General features: G+C 65.7%; 1 protein-coding gene across 3 annotated transcripts; it reads left to right on the forward strand.

Annotated features, from left to right (window-relative positions):
- Nucleotides 1–601: 601 nt before the first annotated feature.
- On the forward strand, nt 602–26,373 carry CRTC2 (CREB regulated transcription coactivator 2). 3 transcript variants are annotated; one of them, XM_054010943.1, is made up of 14 exons: nt 603–821; nt 9,765–9,866; nt 10,311–10,424; nt 10,647–10,711; nt 14,146–14,214; nt 17,411–17,514; nt 18,103–18,132; nt 18,572–18,654; nt 19,018–19,067; nt 19,417–19,661; nt 20,607–21,043; nt 22,525–22,806; nt 24,375–24,588; nt 25,166–26,373. In XM_054010943.1, exons 1-14 carry the CDS (start codon nt 657–659, stop codon nt 25,369–25,371), a joined length of 2,166 nt encoding a protein of 721 aa, XP_053866918.1. In that variant the 5' UTR covers nt 603–656; the 3' UTR covers nt 25,372–26,373. The 3 variants fall into 3 exon arrangements, with proteins under 3 accessions (XP_053866919.1, XP_053866918.1, XP_053866921.1); XM_054010946.1 differs by lacking the exon at nt 603–821 and adding an exon at nt 2,424–2,618; XM_054010944.1 differs by lacking the exon at nt 14,146–14,214 and having other exon boundaries at nt 602–821.
- The last annotated feature ends 836 nt before the right edge of the window (nt 26,374–27,209 follow it).

Below are 27,209 nucleotides of genomic sequence, written 5' to 3' on the forward strand. Positions count from 1 at the left end.
CCTGGGAGCGTTTGTTCCACCTGGCCTCAGCAATGGTGCCAGGGGTAGTCAGTTGCCAGGTTCACGAGTGCTGTGTGCCGTGTTCCCTTTCCTTGCACTAGGCAGTGGTGCAAAGGGCAGTCAGGCCAGGTTCACTAGTGCCCCGTGCAATTCCAGCTGCAAGCTTCCACCAGCTGTAGGGGGGCCCTGGCCCTGATGCTGTTGTATCAGTGTAAAGCCACCGTCAGCTCAAGCCGGTTATTAGCAACAAGAGCAGGAGCCCCCGGCCCCCACCTCCCTCCCACCCCCACTCCTGCCAGGCCGGAGCGGACCCGTGCGGTGCAGGCCGCCTGGGATGGATTCTTGGGGCGTGAGTTATAGGGCGCGCGGTGCAGGGCGGGACCTGTAGTCCCCGAGCCCCTCGTCAGCCGCTGAAGAGTGCGCGCTTCCTCCCTGCGCAGGACTACAACTCCCAGCAGCCCTAGGCGGCGTCCCCGTCTGCGGCGCGCTAGGCGCTCTGGGAGCTGTAGTCCGTTTCCGCCAGCGGCCCCCTAGGGGGAGAACGGCGGGCGAGGTGGTAAATAAACTACGCCTCCCGTGATGCCCCGCGCCTCCGTGTTGTGCGGCGGAGGCCTGCGGCCTGCGAGGCGGCGGCAGGAGCTGCCTGAGCAGGGAAGATGGCGGCGTCTGGCTCCGGGGCCGGGCCCGGGCCGGGCTCCTCGGCCGGCGCCGGCGCCTCCAACCCCCGCAAGTTCAGCGAGAAGATCGCGCTGCAGAAGCAGCGGCAGGCGGAGGAGACGGCGGCCTTCGAGGAGGTGATGATGGAGATCGGCTCCACGCGGGTGAGCAGGCCGGACCGGAGCGGACCGGGCAGGGGACCGGAGCGAACCGGAGCGGACCGGGCAGGGGACCGGAGCGGACCGGAGCGGACCGGGCGGCGGGTCGGAGGGGGGCGGGAGCGGGGCCGGCGGGCAGAGCCCCGGGGTCGCTCCGCAGGTCGGGGGGCGGCGAGTGGGGCCCGGCGCGGGCTGTCCCTGCGCGTGGGGCCGGGAACGTGGCGAGCCGCTCGGCCCACGCCGGAGGCAGCAGCGCCCCCCGGGAGCGCCACGAGCCGGGCCGGGGTCTCCAGCCGGCGGCCCGTGGGGCTCAGGGGACACGCCGGACTGAGCCATCCCGCCGCCGCTTCGTGCCTGGGGGGCTTTCCCCGCCGCCGGCCGGGCAGCCCTGCCCTGGTCCCCCAGCCGGGGCATCCCTGGGCTGGGTAAAGCGCGAGGGGCCGGCCGGGGGGTGATCCGGGGAGCTGCCCCCACCCCAGAGCAGCGCTCCCCGTAGGCTCGGGACCGACCCTCCCACTCAGTGCTTTGTCGAGCTGTCCGACGAGGGTCGGAAGTGGGGAAGAGAAAACCCGAGCCCGGGGCTGGGCGATGCTTGGGGCAGCGCTGGGTCTCCGCTGACCTGGCTCCGGGGCCAGGAGAAGCCCCCCAGCAGCGAGGGGGACAGGTCCCGTTTTTCTTTGCACGCGATGGGGACGGGTGAACATCGCCAAACCCGGGATTTGCCCAGCAGCCAGTTGCCTGAGCCGCCGATTCTACTGTCCCAGGCTGTGTCCTAGGGGAATACCATCCACTCCATGCTCCAGCCAGACTCCTTCCCAGAAGAGCTGGGGGGGGGGGGGGGCAGGCACATGGGGACAGCTGTTTGCAGCTGCAATTTGACATACAGGAGCTGAGAGATCCGGGGGGGGGGCCCTTCCAGGTGGCGGGAGCTGCAGAGGGTCTCATTCGTGGCAGTGAAGGGACAGGGAGAGGCTGGCATTAGGCAGTGGGGAAGCCAGCTCCAGGAGGTGGGTGGGATCTGAAAAGGAGGGGGGGGGTTGAACTGGTGTGAATGGGGAGCGCGTGGGCTTGAGCGAGGCTGCAGGGAGGGGATCACACCTGGGAGCGGCGTTGGGAGTGCACTCCGGGGATTCGGGAGGTCTGGCGCAGGGGGTTGCAGCCCTCTGGGGGCTGGAGGCAGCCGTAGTGCAGGCCAGGAGATGCCTCGGGAGGCGTCCGTCACCGGGGTCGCTGCTCCGAGCCCGGGGCGTAAGGCAGTTCCCGAGCCAGCTCCTTGGGTCCAGGTAGCGATTTGTCCCTCTGCGTGCTGAGCCCAGCGGTCCCCGACGGGCCAAGTGAGCCCTGCCCCAGACACACAAGTGGGACGTGAGCCTGGCTGGGGTTCCCAGCCCCGTGGTCTCGAAGAGCCGGGCCAGCTGAGCGTGGTCCTGGCTGAGAGGCTGCGGGGCCCTGTTTGCACAGTAAACAGCTGGTTAATGTACAGCAGAGCTGGGGGACCTGGCAGAACCGCCCTCCCTGCGACCCATGCTCTGCAGTGCTGCCCGGTGAGCCCCCGGACTGGCTGCTCAGGAAACGTGTGAGAGATCCAGGGCGAGCTAGCGGCTCAGGCGTGCGTCCGACGTTCCTACGGGCTGCCCTGCGCCCACTGAGGCCAAGGGGCCGTGTGGGCAGCACAAGGAGAGAGCCGCTAGCGGAGGACTGGCAAGGAGCGTGGCAGGAGCCGGGGCTCTTGGCTGGGCACGTAGCGTGAGATGCTATCCTGGAGCACGTGCTGTAGGGACCAGTCCTGCCTGTCTCTGCACGGTAGGAGCCTGATCCCTGGGAGCCCCGTCCCGAGCCCTGCAGGGTCCCAGGTCAGGTGTGCTCTGTGGAGTGGCAGTTTCCCGCACCCCAGCTTTGCCCTGAGCCCCCACCCGCGGGGCAGAGGGGAGTTCCGTCTCCAGGGCCTTGACCAAGCTGCTGGAAGCTGGCTCCTCTCTGGGGCCGTGTTCAGGGGCTGTGCTGTTGGTGCTGTCAGCTAGTGCCCTGTGCGGGGCCTTTGTCTTTGCTGCTGGTTTATTCCAAACTAGCTGGTGCTGTCCTCCCCCGAGCGCCTGGTCGGGGTCTGCCGCTGGAGTTCGGAGGCTCCCCCGGGGGCGTGTCTGCGTCAATGGCACTGAGTCTGCCAGAGCACTTTACCAAAGCAAATGTCCCTTACCCAGGACTAGCGCTGTGGCCCGGTGCTAAGACGGGGGAGTCGGAGCTCCGGTGTCGGGGGGGAGTGGACCAGCTGGAGGGATCAGGAAGGAATTCTTCACTCCTGCTCTGAGCCAGACAGCAGAATCCCCCGGCCCCCGGGCTGACTCGGTTTTCTCCCGCCAGGGGCCCTGGCATTGGGACGTGGAGCTGAAATCCCGAGCCCTGAACCCAGGCAGGCTCGGAGCCCTAATCCCGGAGCGCTGCGGAGACAGCTGGTGACTAAATCTCCCTTTTTTCTGGGGTCAGGATTTTGCTGGTTTTAAGCTGAGGAATTTACGATCGGGGGCTTCTGAGCTGCTCTGCACGGCAGCTCGTCAGCCAGGGCTCGAGGGGGATCGGATGAGTGAACTGGTGTCGGTGTCTCTGCTGCTCCTGTGGGCGGCCTTGTTCCCGGCAGATCTGATGGCCAAGGCGCTCGCTATTGGAGTCGTGGGTGAGAATTGGCCTTTGCGGGGTGACGCGAGACAGGCAAGGGGCTGGGCGGCTGACGGTCGGTTCTGCAGTGGAACCAAACTGCCCGGACGGTGGCGCTTGTTGGTGGCGCTGGGCACTTAGTGGTGCCAGGGTTGAATCTCTGCCTCCTGATTCTGTGGGGCTGAGATGGAATTTCATAGACACCCCCTTCGCTTTGGCAGTCTCAGCCTTTCTGCCCTGACTACGGGACTGTCTGGCCAGGAGAGGCTGTGTCCTTGTGGTGCCTGCTCTGTGGGCACCAGGCTGCCAGCGCTAACTCGCCTGCCTGTCCTTTACTGCCCCCTCTCTCCTTCGGGAGCAGGGCCAGTCGCTGGGGAGCGGGATTGCCAATGGGAGCATCGCTTTGTCCTGTCTTGAGCAGAGACCTGCTCTGCAGCTTGAAGCTGCACGGCTTGAAGCCTCCCCCCTCTCCCCCCCGGTGGGTCACAGCTTTAAGACCCCCTCCATGGCTGCAGCCTGTGGCCAGAGCCCCGTTGCCCCTGGGTGCCGGCGAGCCAGATTCACTGGCCAGAGCTCGACAGGTGCCCTGGGCGCCCGCCTGGCTGGGCTTCTGGGACCCTGCTCGGGGCAGATGAGTCCCTAGCGATCCTTTGTCTCCCCTTGTCCCCGGAGCCTGCGCTCTGCTTCCTTCCCCGGGGCACCCCGAGCTTCCCCCCACCCCGCGGAGCTCTCCCAGGAGAGCCTCCCCGTGGAACTCCCCCCCCCCCCCCCCGCAGAGCTCTCCCAGCCCCCCACCCCCACCCCGTGGAGTTCTCCCAGGGCAGCCTCCCCCCCACAGAGCTCCCCCCCCTGCAGAGCTCTCCCAGGGCAGCCCCCCCCCCGCGGAGCTCCCCCCACCCCGCAGAGCTCTCCCAGGGCAGCGCCCCCCCTGTGGAGCACCCCCCCCCGCGCAGCTCTCCCAACCCCCCCCCCCCCCGAGCTCTCCCAGCAGCTGCATGCTGTGCCGACCTTTAACCGTGGGGCCTGCGGGGCGGGGAGTCGGCCTGTGGCTTGGCAGCAGGATTCTGACTCACTGGAGCTGGTTGTGGAAGTGGCAGCCGGGCCGTTGCCCAGCGTACGGGTGGCAGTGCTGAGCTTCCTGCCCCCGGGGTGTCACGGGGAGGAGGCGGAAGTCTGGCTCTCTCCTGCCAGGTGTGCCCTGGCCCCCAGCAGGAAGGGCCGAGAGGGCAGCGGGGTGGGCACAGTGCCAGGCCTGGGCCGGAAGAGACGCTTCCAGGTCCCATGTAGGGGGCTCCTGCCCCTCCCTGCCCTGTCCTGGTCCGGCCGAGCCCCGCCCTGGTCCCCTCCCCCGGAGGGAGGGCAGTGCCCTGAGCCCCGTGTCTGACCCCCTAGGCAGGGAAGGGGGCTGTTCGGTGCTGGGCCTGTGACTAGCCCGTCGTGGGAACCCAGCCTGGCAGTGCCATGGCGGTGGCTGAGCCGTGGCGCTTGGGGGCCAGGTGTCTTTAGAGATGATGTTAAAATGTGCCCGTGTGCTCCCAAGGAGCTGCTTGTCTCCCCGTCCCCACGACAGCCCCGCCCCGGCGGGAGGCAAGACGTGGGCCAGCCCGGCTGCTTCGTGTGCTGCTGGAGCCAAAGGTTACCTCTCCAGGCTACGCTGACTCCTCTGCCCGCGCCTCTGCCCGCCCGTCCCACCAGTGCCTGCCTCACGCTAACGCCTCTGCCTGCCTGTCTCACCAGCGCCTGGCTCACGCTAACGCCTCTGCCCGCCCCGCTGCCCGCCCGTCCCACCAGCGCCTGGCTCTCGCCGACGCCTCTGCCCGCCCGTCCCACCAGCGCCTGGCTCTCGCCGACGCCTCTGCCCGCCCGTCCCACCAGCGCCTGGCTCTCGCCGACGCCTCTGCCCGCCCGTCCCACCAGCGCCTGGCTCTCGCCGACGCCTCTGCCCGCCCGTCCCACCAGCGCCTGGCTCTCGCCGACGCCTCTGCCAGCACCTCTGCCCGCCCCTCTGCCCGCCCGTCCCACCAGCGCCTGGTTCACGCCAACGCCTCTGCCCGCCCATCCCACCAGCGCCTGCCTCACGCCAACGCCTCTGCCAGCGCCTCTGCCCGCCCCTCTGCCCGCCCGTCCCACCAGCGCCTGGCTCTCGCTAACGCCTCTGCCCACCGCTCTGCCCGCCCGTCCCACCAGCGCCTGGTTCACGCCGACGCCTCTCCCCGCCCGTAACACCAGCGCCTGGCTCACGCTGACGCCTCTGCCAGCGCCTCTGCCCGCCCCTCTGCCCGCCCGTCCCACCAGCGCCTGGTTCACGCCGACGCCTCTGCCCGCCCGTCCCACCAGTGCCTGCCTCACCCCGACGCCTCTGCCAGCGCCTCTGCCCGCCCGTCCCACCAGCGCCTGGTTCACGCCGACGCCTCTGCCCGCCCGTCCCACCAGTGCCTGCCTCACCCCGACGCCTCTGCCAGCGCCTCTGCCCGCCCCTCTGCCCGCCCGTCCCACCAGCGCCTGGTTCACGCCGACGCCTCTTCCCGCCCGTCCCACCAGCGCCTGGTTCACGCCGACGCCTCTTCCCGCCCGTCCCACCAGCGCCTGCCTCACGCCGATGCCTCTGCCAGCGCCTCTGCCCGCCCGTCCCACCAGCGCCTGGTTCACGCCGACGCCTCTGCCCGCCCGTCCCACCAGTGCCTGCCTCACCCCGACGCCTCTGCCCGCCCGTCCCACCAGCGCCTGCCTCACGCCAACGCCTCTGCCAGCGCCTCTGCCCGCCCGTCCCACCAGCGCCTGGCTCTCGCTAACGCCTCTGCCCACCCCTCTGCCCGCCCGTCCCACCAGCGCCTGGCTCACGCCGATGCCTCTGCCCGCCCGTCCCACCAGCGCCTGCCTCACGCCAACGCCTCTGCCAGCGCCTCTGCCCGCCCGTCCCACCAGCGCCTGGCTCTCGCTAACGCCTCTGCCCACCCCTCTGCCCGCCCGTCCCACCAGCGCCTGGCTCACGCCGATGCCTCTGCCCGCCCGTCCCACCAGCGCCTGCCTCACGCCAACGCCTCTGCCAGCGCCTCTGCCCGCCCGTCCCACCAGCGCCTGGCTCTCGCTAACGCCTCTGCCCACCCCTCTGCCCGCCCGTCCCACCAGCGCCTGGCTCACGCCGACGCCTCTGCCCGCCCGTCCCACCAGCGCCTGGCTCACGCTAACGCCTCTGCCAGTGCCTCTGCCCGCCCGTCCCACCAGCGCCTGGCTCACGCTGACGCCTCTGCCCGCCCGTCCCACCATCGCCTGGCTCGCACTAATGCCTCTGCCCAACCCTCAGCGCCTGGCTCACGCCAACTCGTCTGCCCGCCCGTCCCACCAGCGCCTGGCTCATGCCGACTCCTCTGCCAGTGCCTCTGCCCGCCCTTCTCACCAGGGCCTGCCTCGTAAAGCCCGGGGGCTTTGCTGTGCAGGCACCTCCCCAGAGCTGCCCGTGCTAGCCAAGGAGCTGGGCCCTTGTGCCCCCCGCGGTCACTGTGGGGCTGTCCCCAGGGCGCGGCATCTTGTGCTTTGCTCTGATCCCGCTACCTCGTTGGGATGGCTCCAGAGCCCAGCTCTAGATCGTTATTTCTGAGCTGGTTCAGGGGCCAGGCAACGGTGATTGAATGTGACGTTAGCCCAGGATTCGTCCCCCGTGTGACTGCGTTGTGTTCCCTGGCAGAGAGGAGACTCAGCGCTCTCCAGCCTCGTGCCCTTGGATCCCCCGCACTCAGCCCCCTCCTAGTCTGGGCCTGTCCCCGCCCCCCTCTGCGGCGCGGCTGGTGCTGGAGCACCTGCTCAATGCGCAGCGGCGTCAAAACCGCGACCAGAATGTTGGGAATCCTTAGGAAAGAGAGAGAATAGGACAGAAAATATCCTGTTGCCGCTCTATAAATCCATGGGACGCCCATGTCCTGAATACTGCGGGTGGATGTGGTCGTCTCATCTCAAAAAAGATCTGTTGGAATTGGAAAAGGTTCAGAAAAGGGCAACAGAAATGATGAAGGGTCTGGAATGGCTGCTGTAGGAGGAGAGATTAATAAGACTGGGAATTTTCACTTGGCAAAGAGACGACTAAGGGCGGATATGCTAGAGGTCTATAAAATCTTGACGGGTGTGGAGAAAGTAAATAAGGAAGCGTTGTTTACTCCTTCTCAACACAACTAGGGGTTGCCCAATGAAATGAATAGGCGGCAGGTTTAAAGCAAACAAAAGGAAGTATTTCTTCACACAACGCACAGTCAACCTGTGGAACTCCTTGCCAGAGGATGTTGTGAAGGCCAAGACTATCACAGGGTTCAAAAAAGAACTAGATCAGTTCATGGAGGACAGGTGCATCAATGGCTATTAGCCAGGATGGGCAGGGATGGTGTCCCTAGCCTCTGTTTGCCAGCAGCTGGGAATGGGCGACGGGATGGATCACTTGATGATTCCCTGTTCTGTTCATTCCCTCTGGGGCACCTGGCACTGGCCACTGTCGGAAGACAGGATACTGGGCTAGATGGACCCTTGGTCTGACCCAGTCTGACCACTCCTATGTCCCAGGGCGCCTCTCCCCTGGAGAGGATGGCCCAGTGCAGTCGATGCTGAGTTTATTATTGGGGAGCGCATGTCTCCTTCCCCAGCAGGTCACTGCAGCTCCTGGTTCATCCAGAGGGGGCGCTGTGGAGCTGGGCAAGCTGTGGAGTGGGGGGGTGAGTTCAGCCCCGGGATTCTCCGTGCCCCTCCACCCCAGCTTTGTGCCTGGCCCGTCCCAGGGCCCTCCTCATTCGTTCCTGATGCTGGACAGAAGCAGTTTGAGCTGCTCCCTGTGGCCACGTATCTGAGTCCAGCCTGGCGGGCTTGTTCCCACTGGGAGTTGGCTCGCTGGGGAGAGTGCTGTGGCCCTGCCTTCCCCAAGATGGGCACGGGAAACATGCTGTAGCGAGCTGAGCTGGGTCCACTGGTGGTCGTGGCCCTAGCCCCATGCCCCTGGCTGCTGGCAGACGCTTCCCGTCCTTGCCATGCCAGCAGCGAGAGGGCGGGGGAGGGCGGCCCCCAGTGTGTGGCTTGCAGATCTGAACAGCTGCCCCAGCTGGGGGCTGTCAGGGTGGCGTCGAGCTGCCACCTGGGGCTTCCCTTCTCGTTGCCTGAGCTGTCCAGTGGGTGCCTCTCTGCCAGGGCATCCGTTGCCGAGCGTGCTGCGGCTCCTGACCCTCCATGCCAGCTTGTGCCACGAACAGCAGCGCGGGCACAGGAATTTCCTCTGTGCTTCCCCCTCCCGTGGTTTTGCAGTGACAGCCTCTCCTGCCAGACTTCCCCTCCTTCCCCTGCCCTTGAGTTTGGGCTTCCCCAGAGCGCTGCAGAGCTGGGAGCCTGCCTAGGCCTGGAAGCCTCAGGCCAGCGAGGGAATGTGGACGCTGGCTCTGGGCCAGTACTTGGTGTGAAGTGTCCAGTCAGCCAGGGACTCCTGGGCAGCCGGCTCGCGTCGCAGGGGTGCGCTGAGTAGCTGGAACGTATTCGCCCGGGCCTGGGATGGGTCCCAAATGTGGGGATCTGACCCAGCTCCGGGCGTGCAGCTGGGAACGGGGTGTTCGGCGCCCGGGCACGCAGGTGACTTAGTGCCTGTCGTTTGTTCCCTGGCTTTTAATCGATTACTGAGGGAGGAGAGGACCTTCGCTTTCATCCCACGATTGTGTTTACTTTGCTGAAGAGCCTTTGGTGAGGAACCTTGTGAAAGACTTTGTGAAAGTTCAAGTTCACTATAACCACTGATCCCCATTGTCCACATGCTTGTGATCCCGTCCAAGTCTTCTAATCGTGCTGAGGCATGAGTCCCTTTGCAGGCGCCGGGTTCTCTGGTAACTGGTCTTCACATCCGTTTCAACCAATTTCCCTGGTGCGGAATGAGGCTGCTGGCCTGTCGTTGGCAGGATCGTGTTCTGTTCGCTACCCTCCAGTTGCTGGCGCAGAGGGGCCGGTCCCCGCCTCTGGCGCACACAGCTGTGCCCACCAGGCCTGCAAAGGAGTGGGGGTTAAGGAGCCGTGAGAGCGTTCCCAGCTGTGGCGCCAAGTTGGCTGGCGGGCATGAGGTGCTGCGGATGGGCTGGAAAAGCCAGCTGGGGGCTGCGTGTGGAGGGCCGGGCCGCTCGGGAACCTCAGCGCCCCCCCGATAACAGCATAGTCCAGTGGCAAGAACAGGGTCCAGGGATTAGATGCGTGTTCCTAGCTCTGCCGCTGACGGAGTGTTCCTGACTCCTGCTCCCGGGGGCTGCCCATCCGGTTCTGACGCTGCCTCATCTCTCTCTGGTCCAGTTGCAGGCCCAGAAGCTGCGGCTGGCTCACAGCCGGGGACCCTACTACAGCGGCTCGCTGCCCAACGTCAACCAGATCGGGAGCGGCGTCTCCGAATTCCAGGTAACAGGCCCAGAAGCCGGACGGCAGCTCCCCCTGCGGGCACTGGCAGGCTCCACTCCCGTCCCCAATCCGTAAGGTCCTGTCCTATTGCCTGGGGGCGACCCCGCACAGCCCTGGGGCTCATGGGAAAAGCAGGGGAGCGTAGACACGGGGCAGCATGCGTGGTGCTCTGCTTGGGATACCAGACGCTGAGTCGGAGAGGAAGGCTGGGTAATGCTGGTTCTCCGTCACGCACAGGCTTCAACCAAGCCCTGGCCAGTGGGCTGGGAAGAAATCCCCCCTCCCTTGGGGCCCCCCATCTGCAATACTGCAGGGCCCTGCATGCTCCACGGTGCATGGGAGTCGGGGGGAGTGCGCTGGGGCCAGCCGCCAGCAGTAGTGGGGGGAGGTGGGACGGCGAAGCCCCGTGGCAGGTCAGAGCAACGCCCCTTTGTGTCTCCGCAGGGCCCCTTGCATTCGCCGCTGGACTCGGCACGCAGCACCCGGCACCACGGCCTGGTGGAGCGAGTGCAGCGAGACCCCCGGCGCATGGTGTCTCCTCTGCGCCGCTACGTGCGCCACATATCCTTTAGCAGTGCTGCGGCCTGCTCCAGGACAGCGCCCGCGGCTGCCTCCCAGTGGGCTCCTGCGTGGGCCCGGGGTGCGCGGCTCCTTGGGGCTAGGGGGCACTAACCCCTCGGTGGGGCTGCTCTGATCACACGTGCCCTGCCAGAGCCCCTCCGGGCGGCTCCAACTCTGCTTCTTCATAGGCACTCTCGGCTTGATCCTTAACTCTCTGCTCACGTGGACAACTCTCCCTACAGCCCGGCCTACCTGTCGCCTCCCCCCGAGCCCAGCTGGAGAAGGTAATCGCCCCCCGGACGCCCAGTGACGTAGGAGCAGCCCTGTTGGGCCACGGGGCCGCCAGGGCCCTTCTCAGGGTCACTGGCTCTGGGATACAAGCTGCAGCTGAAGGGTCGCTGATGAAATCCCCTTTGCAGGACCCGGCCCGTGCCCGAAGTCCCGGGGAGCTGGCTGCAGGTTTCCTGCTCCCTGCTGGTGTCTGCAGCCAGGCAGAAGGGGCTAGTGGGAGGGAGCGACTGAGACTGACCCAACACCCAGTTCAGTAATCTCAGGAGTTACCTGCCACGACGCTGGGCACAACGTCCCATCCCCGCGGTGTCCCCGTAAGCTCCCACCGGAGCCAGCTGCCTGGACGCCCTCTGTGCTGGACAGGGCTGGGGGGTCCCCTCGCTCCTGGCCGCCTGTGGGTGTGGAATTTCCAGAGGGCTGCGCAGGCCAGAGCTCCCTGCTGCAGCATGGGGAGGAACGGCTGGGTTGGGCCCCATAGGCCCTTTCTGTGGAAGGGACCAGGCCTCCTCGTTTGCCGTACGGTGACAGTCCCAGCATGTGTCCTCTGGAATCCCGGAGGGGCTGCCAGGAGAGCCCTGCCAGGCGTGGCGCTGTGGGGAGGGGCCCGGGCCCTCGCTGGGCTCAGCAAGGCTAGTTAGGGAGCAGCTCCCGCTGAGGGCGAGAGGCGTACAACTGGCCGAGCAGTTTGAGGGGCTGCGACTCAGCAGGGACCTTCCAGGGCTCTCCCAGGGACTTGTGACACGCCAAGGGCTGGCCAGAGCCAGGGTCAGAGCAGAACCAGCTCTCTGGCTGGGTGTGAATTGCTTCGGAACAGAGCCAGTGTTTCGGTCTTGGGGAGCTGGTGGGCCCAACCCAGGCTGCACCGGTGACTTGCCGGGAGCCCGTGATCTGTAGGTGATGGAGCCGTTGGCATCCCCAAGTCCCAGCGGGCAGTGCCCCCGCGTGGCCCGGGCTGCGGGATGGTGCGTTACCTGCTGGGACTTGTCTCCCTGCTGGAGGGGAGCAGTTAACTCTGCTCCTCGCACGTTGGCTGCCTCGACTGTTAATCAGTCTAGAGGGCAGGTGCTGTGGCAGCTTCCCCGGGAAGCCCTGGTGCCCCAGTGCCAGTGGGTGGCTGCCGTCCCGGGCGATGGCCAGGCAGAGTCCCCCCCTTCTCCTGGGCCAGAATGGACCCTGTGTCCTCAGAGAGGAAGGGAGCTTCAAAATGTACTCGGTCCGTTCCATCAGTGGCGCACATCAAGGGCCTTGGTGCTGCTTGTTTGCCCTGCAGGCGCAGGTGTGTAGGGGAGACAGTTTGTCTTGGTGCCCTTTACCCCCCCCCCCGCGATTCCCCCAGTGAAGACGGTGCATCGCTTGGGGGCTGGCTGGGAGCTCTGCTGCTGAGCCGTTCCCCAGGCCCCCCCAGCCTATGTCTCGGGGAGCAGCCTGCGTGGGACCACGGTCAGCCCTAGAGTCGCTCTGTTCACTTCACACTCAGGCTGCGTGTGGCCCCCAGTCCCCCAGGAGGCTGGTGGGGGTGGCACAAGGTCCCAGGGGCTGGATGGCTTGTGGGGCTGGTACGGGATAAATCTGTCTGTCCCTGGACATGCGTGATGTGCAAATGTGGCTTCATTTCATTCTGGGGGGCTCACCTTGCTTGTCCTGGTGGAGGACAGATCTGTGTGTGGTGCTTCCCTCCCAGTGCCTGGCTCAGCCCCCAGCCTCATAGCCAGGGGCCAGTCCCCCCCTCCCTGGGTTGCCAGAACCTTTCCAAGGTGGAGGGAGCAGCATTTCCAACTGCAGCTGTGGTTTGGCCTAAACCCCTCTAGCAGGCTGGTTGCAGATCGCCCTGGGGGGCAGCTGCCAGGACGCTTCCCGCTGGAGCGTCTCCTGGTTAAACGCTGGCTGTGCCAGGGGACACAAGGGAGGCCTCAAAGCCTGGGGGTGTTCCCTCCCTCCACGGGGCCAGGCTGGGCAGGAAAGGCAGTGGATCGGGGGCAGACAGCTCGACCTTGTGGGGAACAGCCCAGGGGCTTGCAGGAGTCTGTCTTGTCACCTGTCGGCAGCTCCATGCTGGGGCTTCGGCTACCTCCGTCTGGAGGCCTCGGGAGTCCTGGGGCCCAAAGTAGCTGGCCGGGGTTCTCCCCAGGGACCGGCCAGACTGTCTGTTTCTCTGGTGGAGGCCGTGCAGCCCCCCATCCCCCCGAGAGCAGCACGAGGCTGCCGGTGCTCGTCCCAGCCAGCGCTGAGAGCCAGGCCCCATGAGGGTGAAACCCCCTGAGCCCAGAGGGGGAGGGAGGGGCTCGGATCACCGTCCAACAGCCAGATATCTGGGGGTCCTGCCCTGCTGGGGGGGGCTTGGGTGTGGGGTGCCCCGGCCAAGGTTTGCCGTGCGTGGAGCAGATCCAGCCCCAGTTCCGCAGGTGCCAGGGCCCTGGATGCCACTTGCACCAGAAGAGCTGACAGGTGGGAATCTCTGGCCTAGGGGAGTTAGGTGCTGAGCTCCCAGCCCCGCACTGGTCCAGCTCCCTTTGGCACATTGAATTGTGCAGCCCAGGGACTGCTGGGGCAGACGGTCAGCGCCTTGCGGGCGCCCGGAGGGGGTGTGGCGCACACAGAGCAGCTTGGACTCCTCCCCCACCTTCCTAACACCCCGGCTCGGGGTCGCCCCTCGCTGCGCATCCCGCTGCTAACTCCCCCCGGCGTGAGCCTTCCCTCTCCGCTCTGTTGCATTCAGTCCTTTCTCTGCCGGTCCCCTGGCACCCCTCTAGTGCGCCTCACTCAGCGCCAGCCCCCCCTTCCCAGGCAGCCTCTGGCTCCCCCCGGGATTGGCAGGACACGGGAGCCCCTGGCTCCCAGGCCAGGTTCAGTGTAGCTGGCCGTGGTGTGGCACCGCCCCTTCCCCCGGCCAAGGTCCCTTCTGCTGCTACGCTGAGGGACCCGGAGGTGGTGGATTCTGGGCAGCCCAGGGGAGATCCCTTAGCACCCCCATGTGGGACCCGGGGATGCTCCGGGGGCAGGGCACTGTCCATGCTTTGCAGAGAGCTCGGCGCTGCCCGGGGGAGAGTGGGCCACCTGCCCAAGGAAGGCATCCGGCCGCCGCTTGGGGCCCTTTGGCAGCTTTGCATGGAGCTGTTTCAGGCTCCCTCTCTTCTGAACGGGAGCTGCTGTGGTCCTTGGAATAGGCCCAAGGCTGCAGCAGCTTTCCTGGGCGGGGTGCCCTGGGCCTGGGAGGGCAGGCGCTGCCTTGTTTGGGTGTGTCTGAGAGGAGGCTGCCGTGGGGCACCCTTAGGTCAGCTGTGCTCCCTGGCCATGTCCTCCCATCCGGGCCCCGGAGCTCCAGGCTGCCTGCTGCCTGCCTGCATTACTAACCCCTCCCCGCTGCCCGGGTGGGGTCCAGGGCCCATTCCCTGCCCCTCAAAGTAACCTGCTGTTTTTCGTTACAAAGGACCATGCCCTGGGGTAACTTTCCCATGGAGAAAGGACACTTGTTTAGGCTGCCGTCGGCTCTCAACAGGTGAATGGTTTTTGATTCCGTTCTCTCTCTCTCCCTCTCTGTGCCTGAGCCGGCTGACGCCGCAACCCCCAGTGGGCCCTGGCCCGATGGCCAGTGTCCGGTTGGGTTGGGGGGCTCTTGAGGTCCTGACCCCCGATGGGTGACTGGGGCGGCTCCGTGGGGCTGCGCTGGTTTACACCAGCTGAGGATTTGGCCCAGGGCCCCGTTGCCCTTCAGAGCTTGGTTCTCGGGTTCACGTGGCCGCCCCACCTGGCTGTCAGGGATCACGGTGGGGTCGGTAGCCCGCTAGGGGCCAGTGGCGGGGCGTTTTGCCAGGTGTCTGGCCAAGGGAGCGGGAGGCTCGCGAATGGCTCTCTGGGCTCAGGGCAGCGCCCTCCGTGAGATGCTGCCGGCTTTGTGCCCCAGCTGTGCCGCTCTAAAGACACTGAGCTAGCTAGTAACAGGGCTCACGTTCTCCCCTCGGAGCAGGGCACGAACCTGTTGGGCATGGGAGGGCGGGCACACTGCGCCTGGAGCAGCACAAAGCCCGGCAGCTCTGCCCCAGGAGTGATGGGTCGGCACATGCAGTGCCCTAGCCGGGTCCTGCTGGCCATGCCGCTGAGAGGGGACGGGCGGGGGAGGGGGAGCCTTTGCTAGAAACGAATCGGGGGGGCAAGGCAGGGCCCAGCCTCCCCAGACCTCTCAAACAGCCCCCAGTGCCCCCTGGTGGCAGTGTCAGCAGGGAGGGAGTGGGCCCTGGAGCCCCAGGTCTGTCCCTTGGGCACAAGGGGGCTGTGGCCATGTCCTGGGGTGCAGTCCACTGAACTGCCCAGGAAAACCCAGCCCCTCGGCAAGAGAAGAGGGTTCTTGCTGGCCATGGGCGGAAGGGGGCGATTAGCAGCCAGCCAGCGGCCCCCAGCTGGTCCTGTTACAGCAGGTTCAGGGCCGTTCAACTCCCCTGCCGGGCATCCCGTGTCCTGAGCAGGTGGCAATGCTGGCTCGGGCCCGGCCTGCCAAGGGTTGCAGTTATGAAACCCTCGGCAGGCTGCACTGCCCAGCCCCCACGGAGTGACTGGCTGCAGCACTGCCCGGCCCCAGCCCCGGCTGCAGCCCGCCCGCGAGCGAGCTGCACTCTGCACCCTCACACCTGGCAGAGCTCCGCTCCCCTGAGGGCAGGTGACTGGGCCTGGGGGGAACTGGGGGCCGAGGCCCCGCTCCTCCTGCCAGTGCCTGGCTGGCTGGGCGCGAGCTCTGCCGGGGGAGCCGGGAGGAGGCTGCAGCTCCAGGTGGCCTTGCGCAGCGGCTGGAATCCTGCAAGTGTCGGGCGGGCTGGCCTTGGGCAGCTGCCTCCCCCACCTTCCCACCGGGCCCTGGGTGGGGGAACGGGCCAGTCAGTGGCCTTGGGCGCCCCAGGGGCCGGGGAGAAGGAAACCGCCACCGGCCAGAGGGGGAGTTTGGCACAGGCAGCAAGAGCTGAAGGCAGCCCGCCCTGGCCTGCCCCCAGCTGATCGGCCCCTGCCCTGCCCCCCAACTCTGGTCTGGTCTGGCCTCCTCCCCCCTCCCCCCTCCCCCCCCCGCTCCAGGTTGATCTGTGCCCTTGCACCCACCTGGTCTGCCCTTCATGCCCCCTCCATCTACTCCAGGCTGATCTGTGCCCCCTCCCCCCAACCTGGTCTGCCCTTCGTGCCCCCCCATCCTGCTCCAGTCTGATCCGTGCCCCCCCCATCTGTTCCAGGTGATCTGCCCCTGGCTGATAGGCCTTGCCCCTCCCCAGCTTGGTGCAGCTGCCCTGATGTCACAGCAGGGAGGGCTCGGCCACTGCTTTCCTAGCCATTGTTGGGGGGCTGCAGGAGGCGCTGTTTGCTGGCTGCTGCCTGGGAGACGGGTGGGGTGGGGGTAAGGATTAGCTGCTGTTCTACAGGGGCCTTCCCCCAAATGGGTCCCAGGGTGCTGTACAGCCCCCCACCCCTGGGCTCTGCTGGTGCCAGGGGGCCATTTAGGACAGGAAGTGAAGGGGGGACTGAAGGAGCGGCGGGTGTAAGAGCAGGCAGGCCCAGCTGCCCTGTCCTGTGGCCCCGCTTTGCGGGACTGGCTCAGTGCCCAGGCACAGCGGCTGGCTCCCCTCCCGGCACGCACCGTGCTCAGCCTCGGCCCCTCGGCGCGCACCGTGTGCCGGGAGCAAGGACAACGTCCCCATTCATGCTCCTGGGGCGTCGCCGTGGGGCTCAGCACTGACGTCTCGCCCACCGTGGGGTTTCGTTAGTGCGGAGGCTGGGCCCGTGGGGGGCTGTGGGGGGCGGGAGAGAGAATTTCCTGCCTGGGAGCAGGCTAGGCCCCTCAGCTGAACAATCTCCCCCTTGTGTGTCGTTAGCTGGAGTAGCCTGCCCTGCCCCCTCCCCGTGCCCCAGCCCGACTCATTAGGAAGACAATGCACGTGTCTCCCTGGGGCCTCAGGGAGCCCCTTCGCTGCAGCACATGCTTTGTGCCAGCCCAGGAAAAGTGGCTCCAGGGCCTAGGCCCTGCCGTGCCCGGGCTGGGGTGGCCTCAGGCTGAGTCTGTGTGTGCACAGCGCCTCCCCCAACAGATCCTTCGCCTTGCAGCCACCTCTGGGCTGGAGCAAACCCAGTACGGCAGACACAGGAATGTCCCGAGGAAGGGGCTGGGTCCTTCGGTGGGGACTTGACAGCTGCCTCTAGAAACCAGCCGTCACCTCCTGCTCCAGCTCACAGCTCCCCCCGCCTGGCCTTTCCCCCAAGGGACAGCGAGCAGAACATTGGGGTATCCTAGAGCTTCCTTAAAGCTTAGCTGGGCCGGGGCAGCTGCTGGCTTGGGAAGGGGTTCCCCCAGGGCTGTTCCCCAGGGTTTCTGTTGTGATTCACTGAAAACAGCCTCCTGCCCTGTGCTGTCCCGTCCCCGGTCGCTGTCCCAGTGGGGGTCTCCTCCCTCGGGGATCCCTGCGCAGTCTGAGCTCCGAGGGTCCCCGTCATCCCACCAGCCTGCTCTCCTGAGAACGGCCCGGCGAGCCTCGAGAAGCAGGAGGCGGCTTTTGGCACCACGAGAGCCAGGCAGCTTCCTGTTGAGGGGAGCATGGATCCCCCAGCTGAGGGGCGGGAGGGGCATGCTGGCAGCTCGCGCTCCTCCCAGGATGCACCAGCCTTGTTGGGTCCTGTCTCCGCCCAGGGGGGGGTCTGACTGGGGCCTTATCTTTTGCCATTAGAACAAATTCGGATTCGGCGCTTCACACGAGTGTGATGAACCCCAGCCAGCAGGACATGTACTTGGGCCCCTCGCAGGGCGTCCCCCCTCCCAGTCGCAGGAGCGGTGAGTAACGCCCCAGCCCTGCTCCCCTACTGCAGCAGGTGCATGTCGCAGCTCCCTGCCTCTCCCTGTTCCCACCTGCCCTCCTTGCCCAGCCTCCAGCCACTGCTTTGTACCCTGGGCCGTGTGCAGACCGGCTGAGTCCTGTGGTAGCCCAGGAGGCAGCTCTGATGGCCGGGCCGCCCGGTACGGTCGATGCCCTGGGGCGCCAACCTGGCGGCAGGTGGATACTCTTTGTCGCTAGCTCCCACATGCCAGGAAAGCCGCAGGCTTCCCGGCGGGGTTGTATCTGCCAGATCCATCTCCTAGCCTCGTCCGAGAACGGCTGTACCACGTCCCCCCATAGGCATGTCTAGCTCAGCACCCCCTTTCCTGTTGCACCGCGTCACCCCAGACGGTCGGCCTCACCTTCCCATCCACGCTGGCTCGCCCGTTGGGCAGCTTGTCCAAGCGCTGCTCCTTGGTGCCCTGCCTCTCGCAGTGCCCAGCTGGTCGGGTCTCCTGCCTTCTCTCCCCAGGGGTGTGTCTGGACGTTGGCTCACGTGGTGGGTCCCCTGCTCATAGCTAACCGTGGCCCCATCCCTCTTTCAGGTTTTCTGGACGGGGACATGGACAGTAAAGGTAAATGCCTCATCCCTGCCCACCTTGCCTGGCAGTCACAGTGGGGCATGGAGCGGGGTCTGATCCCAACCCATGGAAGGGGGACAGCTCTGGCCCCTGCAGGGCTGGGAGCTTCGGAGAGGGTGGCACATTCTGCTTCATTGCCGGGGCAGGGAAGGGGAGTTGCCTGGGAGCACAAAAGCCTAAGGGGCCAGCAGGCCTGGGCCTGGCAGAACTACAGTTCCCAGTGTGCACTGCTTCATCGGGAGGCTGCTTGGCTCCACATGGAGCATTGCATGCTGGGACCCGTAGTCTCTCGGGCCCATTGCCCTGTTAATGCCAGGCATGGCTACCGTTTAACAACACTTCCAGTCGCTAGCGCCCTGGGGTTTGGTGGGGGCCGGGGGCTGGGCTGGCCCCCTCTGCACAAGGCTCACCCCTGCCCTTCTCCCCTTGCCAGTGTTTCTTTTCCAAGTGCCTCCCATCGAGGAGAACTTCCTGGATGACAACAAGCATTTACTGAAGCCCTGGGACACCAAGAAGGTGGGTGTGGGGGTTCTGGGGTGAGGCTGCGCTGCTCTCAGTGGCGGGATGGGGGATGCCCTGGTGGGTTTGAGAGCCCCAGTACTGGTATGGGGTATGTGGTGGTGGGAGGGCTCCCCACGTGGTGAAGGGTGGGCCTGCATGACGGGAGGTCCTGAGTGGGACCGTGCTGCTCCCAGTGCCCGTATGTTTCAGCTCGGCTGGTGCTGTGGGCGCTGGCTTCCTGCCTCTGGCGCCTGGAGTGTTGCAACTTGTGTTTACCTCTCTCCTGCCCAGAAACTGCGGCCGCCCGCACTGCTCGGGGGGTGGGGTGAGGTAAATGCCCTGCCCAGGCTCACCCCCCTCCCCTCTCTGATTTCCCAGCTCTCGTCGTCCTCGGCCAGGCCCAGATCCTGCGAAGTCCCCGGGATCCAGTAAGTGCTGTGCCCGGGCGCGTCACGCTGCCATAACAACTGTTAGAACCTTGTGGGCATCGCTCAGCCCCTCGGGGGAATGTCTAGGTCGTCTCCCTTTCAAGGGGGTAGGGGGTGGGGGGAGGGACTGAGGCATGGGGACTTGCCCAAAGCCACAGAAGTCAGTCCATGGCGGAGCAGGGAACAGAACCAGGAGTGCTGCCTCCCAGTCCTCTGTTCACTCACTAGGCCACACTTCCTCCCGCAGCTGGGCCCAGAACCCAGGAGTCCTGGTGCCCAGCCCCCATCTCTGACTCTGGGCACTCGGGAGTGTCGCCTTTGCTGAGCAGCGTCTCTCTGTTTCTTTCAGTATCTTTCCATCCCCCGATCAGCCTGCCAACGTCCCGCTCATCCCCACCGCCCTGAACACGGGCGGTTCCCTCCCTGACCTCACCAGCCTGCACTTCCCCTCCCCACTGCCCACCCCCCTGGACCCCGACGAGTCGAACTACCCCAGCCTGAGCGGCGGGAGCAGCACCGGTAACCTGGCCAACACCATGACGCACCTGGGCATCAGCAGCAGCATGGGCCTGGGGACGGGCTACGGTTCCGCAGGTGAGGGCTCCGGGCTGCTGCCCAGAAGAGGAGTCGACCTGTGACCGTGCGGGCAAGGGTTGCGTAGGACTCGTACTGGGCTCCTTCCTCCTCAGAGCCCAGTGCTGAGGATGGGACGTCAGCCAGGCCGCCCAGGGCCTTGCTCAGTGGTTTGAGCATTGGCCTGCTAAACCCAGGGTTGTGAGTTCAATCCTTGAGGGGGCCACTTAGGGATCTGGGGCAAAATCAGTACTTGGTCCTGCTAGTGAAGGCAGGGGGCTGGACTTGATGACCTTTCAGGGTCCCTTCCAGCTCTATGAGATAGGTATCTCTCTCTCTTTCTCTCTATAGCTCCGCCCCGGCCCATGGGACTTAGCCGGGGCTGAGTTTGGCCCAGGGTGGTGGGTGTCTCGGATCCCCGCGGAGCAGAGCTGCAGGACAAGCAGGCCCCAGGGGGCCCTGAGCATGTGCTCAGAGGGGGCTGCTAGCGCTGGGAGGTCAGGGGGGGACTGGGTGTTACTGAGCAGCTGCAGCGGGGTCTGGTGATTCTGCACCTCCAGCAAGCTCCTGCCTTGCCCCCGTCCCAGGTGGGGACAGAGAATGGCCTGGCCTGGGCCGAGCTGGGCACCTCCCCCTGCAGCGTCTGGGCACACGAGAGCCTCTCAGGTCATTTCAGCGTCAGGGTTAGCAGGACACGAGCTGGGGCGTCGTATCAGGGAAGAGCCGAGCCCCCCTCCCGGGGGCCCCGGTGCTCGCCCTGCAGAAGGGAGCCGTCCCTCGCGCCAGGCGCCTGCTGGAGGGGGTCTCGGGCCATGATCCGATTCCATCGCTGGGTTTGTTTGTTTCTGTTGCCGTCTCCATCCTTTTGGTCTCCCCCTCCCCCTCCATCCCGCCCAGGGGGCGGAGCCTCGCTCGGGCTGATTGCCATGGGTAACAGTGGTGTCTCTTCTTTTTTTGTCCCCACAGGACTTACCTCACCTATGCAGAGCTCCCTGAGTAACCCCGCCCTGCAGTCCTCGCTTAGCAATCCCAACCTGCAGGCCTCCCTGCGCCCCCAGTCGCTGAATTCCTCCCTTAGCAACCCCTCCCTGCAGTCCTCCCAGAGCAGCTCCTCGCTCCCCTCCTCCCTCAGCACCCCTTCGCTCCCCTCCTCCCTCAGCACCCCCTCGCTCCCCTCCTCCCTCAGCAGCCAGTCCATGCAGTCCTCGCCCAGCAACCCAAGCCTGCAGGCCAGCTTTAGCAGCTCCTCCTACTCCCCCCTGGTGCAGGTGTCCATAAACACGTCGCCCCGCCGAAGGGCCCCGCTCAGCCCCCTCACCCTCCCAATGGGCGGCGACTCGAGAAGGCAGCACCCCAAACAGTTCTCACCAACAATGTCACCCACATTGTCCTCCATCACCCAGGTATGCATGATCCATCGTCACCCCGGTCCTCTTTCAGTTCCTCCTGTCGTCCTGTTTTTGCCATCCTCATCTCAGTGGGAGGCCGGGAGCTGTAGGGCGGGGAGCTGGCGCCCGGCGCTGCCCTGGCCCCTCGCGGGTCCCTGCTCCACGGGGCGCTCGGAGAAGTCGGAGATGATTGTGTGTATTCGGGCTGGGCCGGGTGCTGCACAGACGGTCCGCGGTCGACAGACAAGCCGGAGGGTCGGGGAAGGGAAGCCTTGTTCTCCCCGGTCACACTCTGGGAACCAAGGCCCAGAGAGACGCAGTGACCGGCCCAGGGAGCTGGGAGCAGGACCGTCCTGTCCCGACTCCCAGCTCCTCCACTGGCCCTGGGGGCCGGAGGGAGTCTCCAGCTGACTTGAAGGCAGCCAGTCAAGCTGGGAGCCAGTCTGGAGGGTCTTGGTCCCAGGGCCCAGCAACCCCCCCCACCGTCGGGCCAGGCTGTGCAGGGAGGCAGCCCCGGGGGCCTGAGCGTGCTCTGGGCCAGGGCTGGGTGTCGGGGAAGCCGCAGCTGCTTGGGATGTGGAAGATTCAACGTGGCGCTGGGCGTGAAGGCTTCTCTGGCTGCTGCTCCCAAGGCAGACGGGGGCCAGCTCGCTCTCCCCAGGGTGTCTGCTGGACTGCACCCCATTAACCAGGCTTCTGCTGGCCGTGGGTGGGGTGCACAAAGCTCGGCTCCAGCTGAGCTGTGGGGCTGCTCGGCAGCACCGGGCTCCCCCTGCTGCCCGCCGGGGAGTAGCACTGGCTCCCGTACCCTGGGGAAGGGGCAGAAACACCCTGCAGTGGGTTGGAGGAAGGGGGGGGTCTCCTCCACACATGGATCTCTGCAGGGGCTGGTGGGATCCAGGGACCTCGGTCCTTGTGAACCTGGAGATTGGTCTTGGCCGAGGCTTTCTGAATTCTTCCTCTCCTGAGCGCCCTCCCCCCAGCCTCGCCGGGATGGGCTGATGCCCCAGGCGAATGCGCTTCTAGGCGGGGGAGGGAAACGGGTGCATTTCCCTCCCCTGACCCCCGGCACGCAGACGGCTGGCCAGAGAAAAGCCTGGAGTACCTGTCGGGTGCAGGGGGGCATATTTGCACAAGTAGCCGGTGGAACTCTCTGCCACAGGATCTCATTGAGTCCCAAGATATAAGTGGGTAGATGTAGCCAAGGACCTTGAGAACATCGCCAGTCTCGTTGGAGGGTAGAGAACAAGGGGACGGGTCAGCCCCCGCCTGGTTGGGCCTCGAACAGACAGGCTCCTTCCCCTCAGAATGGTCCCTGAAGCAGCTGGCGCTGATGGCTCAACGACAGGAGAGTGGGCCGGGGGCTGGCCCCAGAGGTGGGGGCCGGGTGGTGTCTCACCAATAGCCTAGCTGTTCAGGAGGAGCGGGACCCCTGGGCCAGATCCCTGCCAGGCTTGGTGCGTGGCTGTAACCCTTGCTGTGCTGGGTGTTCGCAGGGCGTGCCACTGGACACCAGCAAGCTGCCAGCCGACCAGAGGCTCCCGCCATACCCCTACAACCAGCCCGGCCTGCTCATGCAATCCCAGCCGCCTCTGCAGCAAACTCAGAAGCCCCAGCACCAGCCTATGCAGCCCCAGCACCAGCCGCAGCCGGCCCGGCAGCAGCCGTCCCAGCAGCACAGCGCGCCCACGCAGCGGCCGTACCTCTCGCAGTACCAGCATAATTCCTCACTACAGCAGCAGCTCGGCCAGCCGCTGGGCGACTTCGGCCTGGGCAGCGTGAGTGCCGGCGCAGGTTGAGTCTCTGCTGGGGGGGCCCTGGCGCTTGCCCCTGGGGCGATAGGAGTGGAGACCCTTGGGGGGGCTGGGGATTTCCTTCCAAGTCACCTGTAACGTAGCCGTTCAGCTGCCCTGGCCTGGCCCACCTGACCCCAGCTGTGTTCAGGCCACGCTCCTGGGGCCGTCCCAGCCCCCGGTTCCGGCCCTCCAAGCCGCTTCTGGAGTTTGCTCTTTGCCATCTCTGGGCTGCTTCCCCCCAGTCTCTGGCCTCGCCCCCCATCAGCGCTGGGATCTCTGGGAGCCGTGACTAGCCTGCGGGGCTCCTTGGGGGTGGTTTGGTGGCACCATCTCCAGCTCAGGGCAAGGGAGGTGGAGTGGGCATGAGGCAGGACTGGCTTGCACCAGCAGGGGCGCAGGATGGCGATGTCTGTCACACCGGCTGCTGGCCCCACCCCGGGCGATTCCTCGCCTGCCCCCTGTGGCCGTAGACGCTGAGGAGTAGAGGAGGCTGCCGGGTTGACTGGTCCCTGCAGCGGGTTCCTCTAAGTCAGTCTCCAACCTTTTTACGCCCAAGATCACTTTTTGAATTTAAGGGCAACCCAGGATCTACCCCCCCCTTCCCCAAAGCCCCATCCCACTCACTCCCCCCCCATCACTCGCTCTCCCCCCATCCTCACTCACTGTCACTGGGTTGGAGTAGGGGTTTGGGAGGGGGGTGCGGGCTCTGAGCTGGAGCTGAGGGGTTTGCAGTGTGAGAGGGGGCTCTGGGCTGAGCCTGGGGCAGGGGGTTGGGGTGCAGGAGGGGTGAGGGGTGCAAGCTCTGGGAGGGAGTTTGGGTGCAGGAGGGGGCTCTGGGCTGGGGCAGAGTGTTGGGGTGCAGGGTGGTACAGGGTGCTGGTTCTGGGAGGGGGTTGGGGTGCAGGAGGGGGCTCTGGGCTGGGGCAGAGTGTTGGGGTGCAGGGTGGTACAGGGTGCTGGTTCTGGGAGGGGGCTGGGGGTTGGGGTGCAGGAGGGGGCTCTGGGCTGGGGCAGAGTGTTGGGGTGCAGGGTGGGGCAGAGTGTTGGAGTGTTGGTTCTGGGAGGGGGCTGGGGGTTGGGGTGCAGCCTCCTGCCGGGTAGCACTTATCTCCAGCGGCTCCCGGTCGGCGGCGCGGCACAATGTGGCTGCCACTAAGGCAGGCCCCTGCCTACCCCACACTGCTCCTGGCAGGGGCCAACGTGGGGGGCATGTGGCTCAGGACGTTGCCCCTCTCTGCAAGTACTGCCCCTGCAGCTCCCATTGGCCACAGCTCCCCGTTCCCGGCCAATGGGAGCTGCGGGGGTGGTGCTTGCAGGCAGGAGCAGCGTGCGTAGGGAGACTGGCACTGGCCGCTTGTGGGAGCAGCATGGGGCCGGGGCAGCAGGGAGCCTGCCTGTGGTGCCGGAGATGGCGTCGGTCACACGGCTCTGAGACGTTCTCCTTTTGGCCCGGGAATCCCGGCTCCCGGCGCCGGCTCTGCCCACGGAGCGGCCGCTGGGCCCTTCTCCAGGGCGAGTCACTGAGCCCCCCGCCCCATGTCTCCCTGCAGCTAGAGCAGTTCAGCATGGGCGAGAGCCCCCCAGGCAGCTTCCCGCTCAACCACAACACCTTCCCCGACGACCTGGGTGCCTTAAACTACCACTCGGCAGAGAGCCTGGGCTTCTCGGCCAGCGGCAGCAGCTTCCACGACCCCCATCTCCTCAGCCGGCAAACCCTGAGCAACTGCAGCCGCCATGGGCCCATCCCCAACATCGTCCTCACAGGTACGGGGGCTGGGCCGGGGTGCACCCGGCTTGGGGGCTGGGCTGGGCCGGGGTGCACCCGGCTTGGGGGCTGGGCTGGGGTGCACCCGGCTTGGGGGCTGGGCTGGGCTGGAGTGCACTCGGCTCGGGGGCTGGGCTTGGCCGGGGTGCACCCGGATTGGGGGTTGGGCCGGGGTGCACCCGGCTCGGGGGCTGGGCACCCACCCCCTCCAGCGGCCTCCCGCACCATGCGCATTGTGCGGTGGAGCGAGTTTGCTGGGTCTCAGCCCAGTTTGCAGTGGGACTGGTCGGCAGTCAATAGGAGAGCCACACACGGCGTGGGCCACGGAGGCCAGGCCCCTCTTCCGGGGGTTCCTCCAGGATGGGTGTTTGCCCTGCTAGTGGAATGCAGCTGGGAGCCACTGAGAGGGTGGCTGGGCTTTGCCAAAGGAAAACTGCCCCGTGCCCCCCACTTCCCAGGGCCCCCCAGATGCTCAGTCCCCCCCGCTGGCGGGATGGGCTTTTCCGGCTGCCCCCCCCCCCCACCACCACCACACACCGTCCTGCCCTGGGTCTGACCCTTCCTCTCCAACCCCAGGGGACTCCCCGCCCGGCATCTCCAAGGAGATCGCATCGGCGCTGGCCGGGGTCCCCGGCTTCGAGGTGGACACGTCCCTGGGCCTGGAGGAGGATCTCAAGATCGAGCCCCTCACCCTGGACGGCCTGAGCATGCTGAGTGACCCCTACGCCCTCCTGACGGACCCCGCGGTGGAGGACTCCTTCCGGACGGACCGGCTGCAGTGAGGGGGACCCGCCCTGGGCAGGTGGCGGAGGAGTGCTGGAGAGGAGAGAACAGACTTCGAGCATCGCAAACAAGCCTGACTTCCAGGGACAAACCGCCCGCCCTGGGCCTGGCGCTGCGTCCACCCTCGCTGCCCCGCTCTGCGTGAAACCTCCCAGGGCCATGAGCACTGAGCAGCCGGGCCCAGGTGCCAGGACTCCGCCAAGAATCACTCGAAGCCGGGCCAGTGCCAGCCTCTGCTCCCAGCAGCAACCCCTCGCTCTGCGCTGGGAGGTGGCCAGGGCTCTCCGCCCGCTAAGCAGGGGAGAACGTGAGGTCCTCTAGCTCTGTGCCAGAGGTCCGGGGGACCTCGACTTCTGTGAAGGATGGAGTCTGCGTCCAGGGACCTCGACCCTCCAACTAGATGAGGGGTGGTGGTGAATCCAGCGTCCCCGTGCCGGAGGGAGTGGGCCCGTGGTGGTCCAGGGTCCCCTAACCCCACGGCCAGGGTGGAGGCAAGCATGGGGCTCTGTGTCCCCAGCTTCCGGGCGACAGTCTGTCCACATGCTGGTGTGGCTGCGTGTGCAGCCCCGGGCCGGCCATGTATATAGCTGTTCTGTTAGCTAGCGACCTGAGCCCCAGCGCTCCAGGCCTGGGCCTTGGGGTTTGTTTTTGTTTTTGCTAATCATAACGTTTAAAGACAAAATTTATCCCCCGTCTTTCCCCGCTGAGCTGTGTGTACTCCGTCCCCTGCCAAGCCGTGTGTACGGGGGGCCCTGCCCGGGGGCGGGGGAGGACAGGGCTATGTATAAAGCACTTGTAACTTTGAATCCTTGTCTGTTGTGAGGTCACGTCCTGCGTCTGTGTTGGGGGGCCCTTAGGGGGGAGCAGGTGCCGTGGGGCTGAGGGAGGTGGGGGCCCCAGACCTCTGTGCTCCGCGACGGACCCCTTGCTATGGAGGAGAAAGCCAGAGTGATTTATTATTATTATTATTATTTTTTAAATATATTCTATGTTAATTAACAGCGTTGCATTGATGTGTGGGTGATGGGGGGGGGTTGGGGGGGCAGTGGGTCTGGTGGAGTGGGGTCCCCTCACTCACATCAGCCCTTTTCCAAACTGAGCAGTCCCTGTCTCTCTAGCCTCTCCTCACCTGGAACAGGTTCCAGCCCCCTAAGCATTTTTGTTGCAAAAAGTACAGAGAAGGGCAGTTCTTGTATGATTTTTGGAGAGAAGGCGACCAGACCAGCAGGCAATATTCAAGGTGTGGGTGTCCCCTGGATTTATATAGTTGCATTGTGCTCTGTGTTACTAGCTAGCCCTTTTCACATTGGGAGCTTTTCTGCCTGCACTGCACACGGAGCGGATGTTTTCAGAGAACTATCCACCATGACTCCAGGATCTCTTTCTTGAGCTGTAACAGCTAACTTAGACCCCATCAGTTTGTAGGTGTAGCTGGGATTGTGTTTTCCAATCTCCATCACTTTGCATTTATCAACGTTGAATTTCCTCTGCCCTTCGGTTGCCCCTCGCCCAGTTCTGGAAGTTCTTCCCAGTCAGCTTTGGACGAAACTCGCTCGAGTCATTTACTTTTGTCTGCAAACGTCGCCACCTCCCTGTTTACCCCTTTTTCCAGATCACTTTGAACAGGGCTGGTCCCAGTACAGATCCGTGGGGGCCCTGCTATTTCTGTCTCCAGGAGAATGGGACAGATCCTGGGCCTGCAGCCGGGTGCTGCACTCCCTCGCCCCCCACGCTGGGCCACCTCGCTAGGTTCTGCCCTTCATCATCTGCATTTCTACAGCAGCAGCTTCACCCGTTTCCCTGGCCCTGGAACCCGGAGTGATCCCTGTCCCGGCTG

Source organism: Malaclemys terrapin, chromosome 21, assembly GCF_027887155.1.
Source record: "Malaclemys terrapin pileata isolate rMalTer1 chromosome 21, rMalTer1.hap1, whole genome shotgun sequence".
Taxonomy (NCBI): Eukaryota; Metazoa; Chordata; order Testudines; family Emydidae; genus Malaclemys; species Malaclemys terrapin.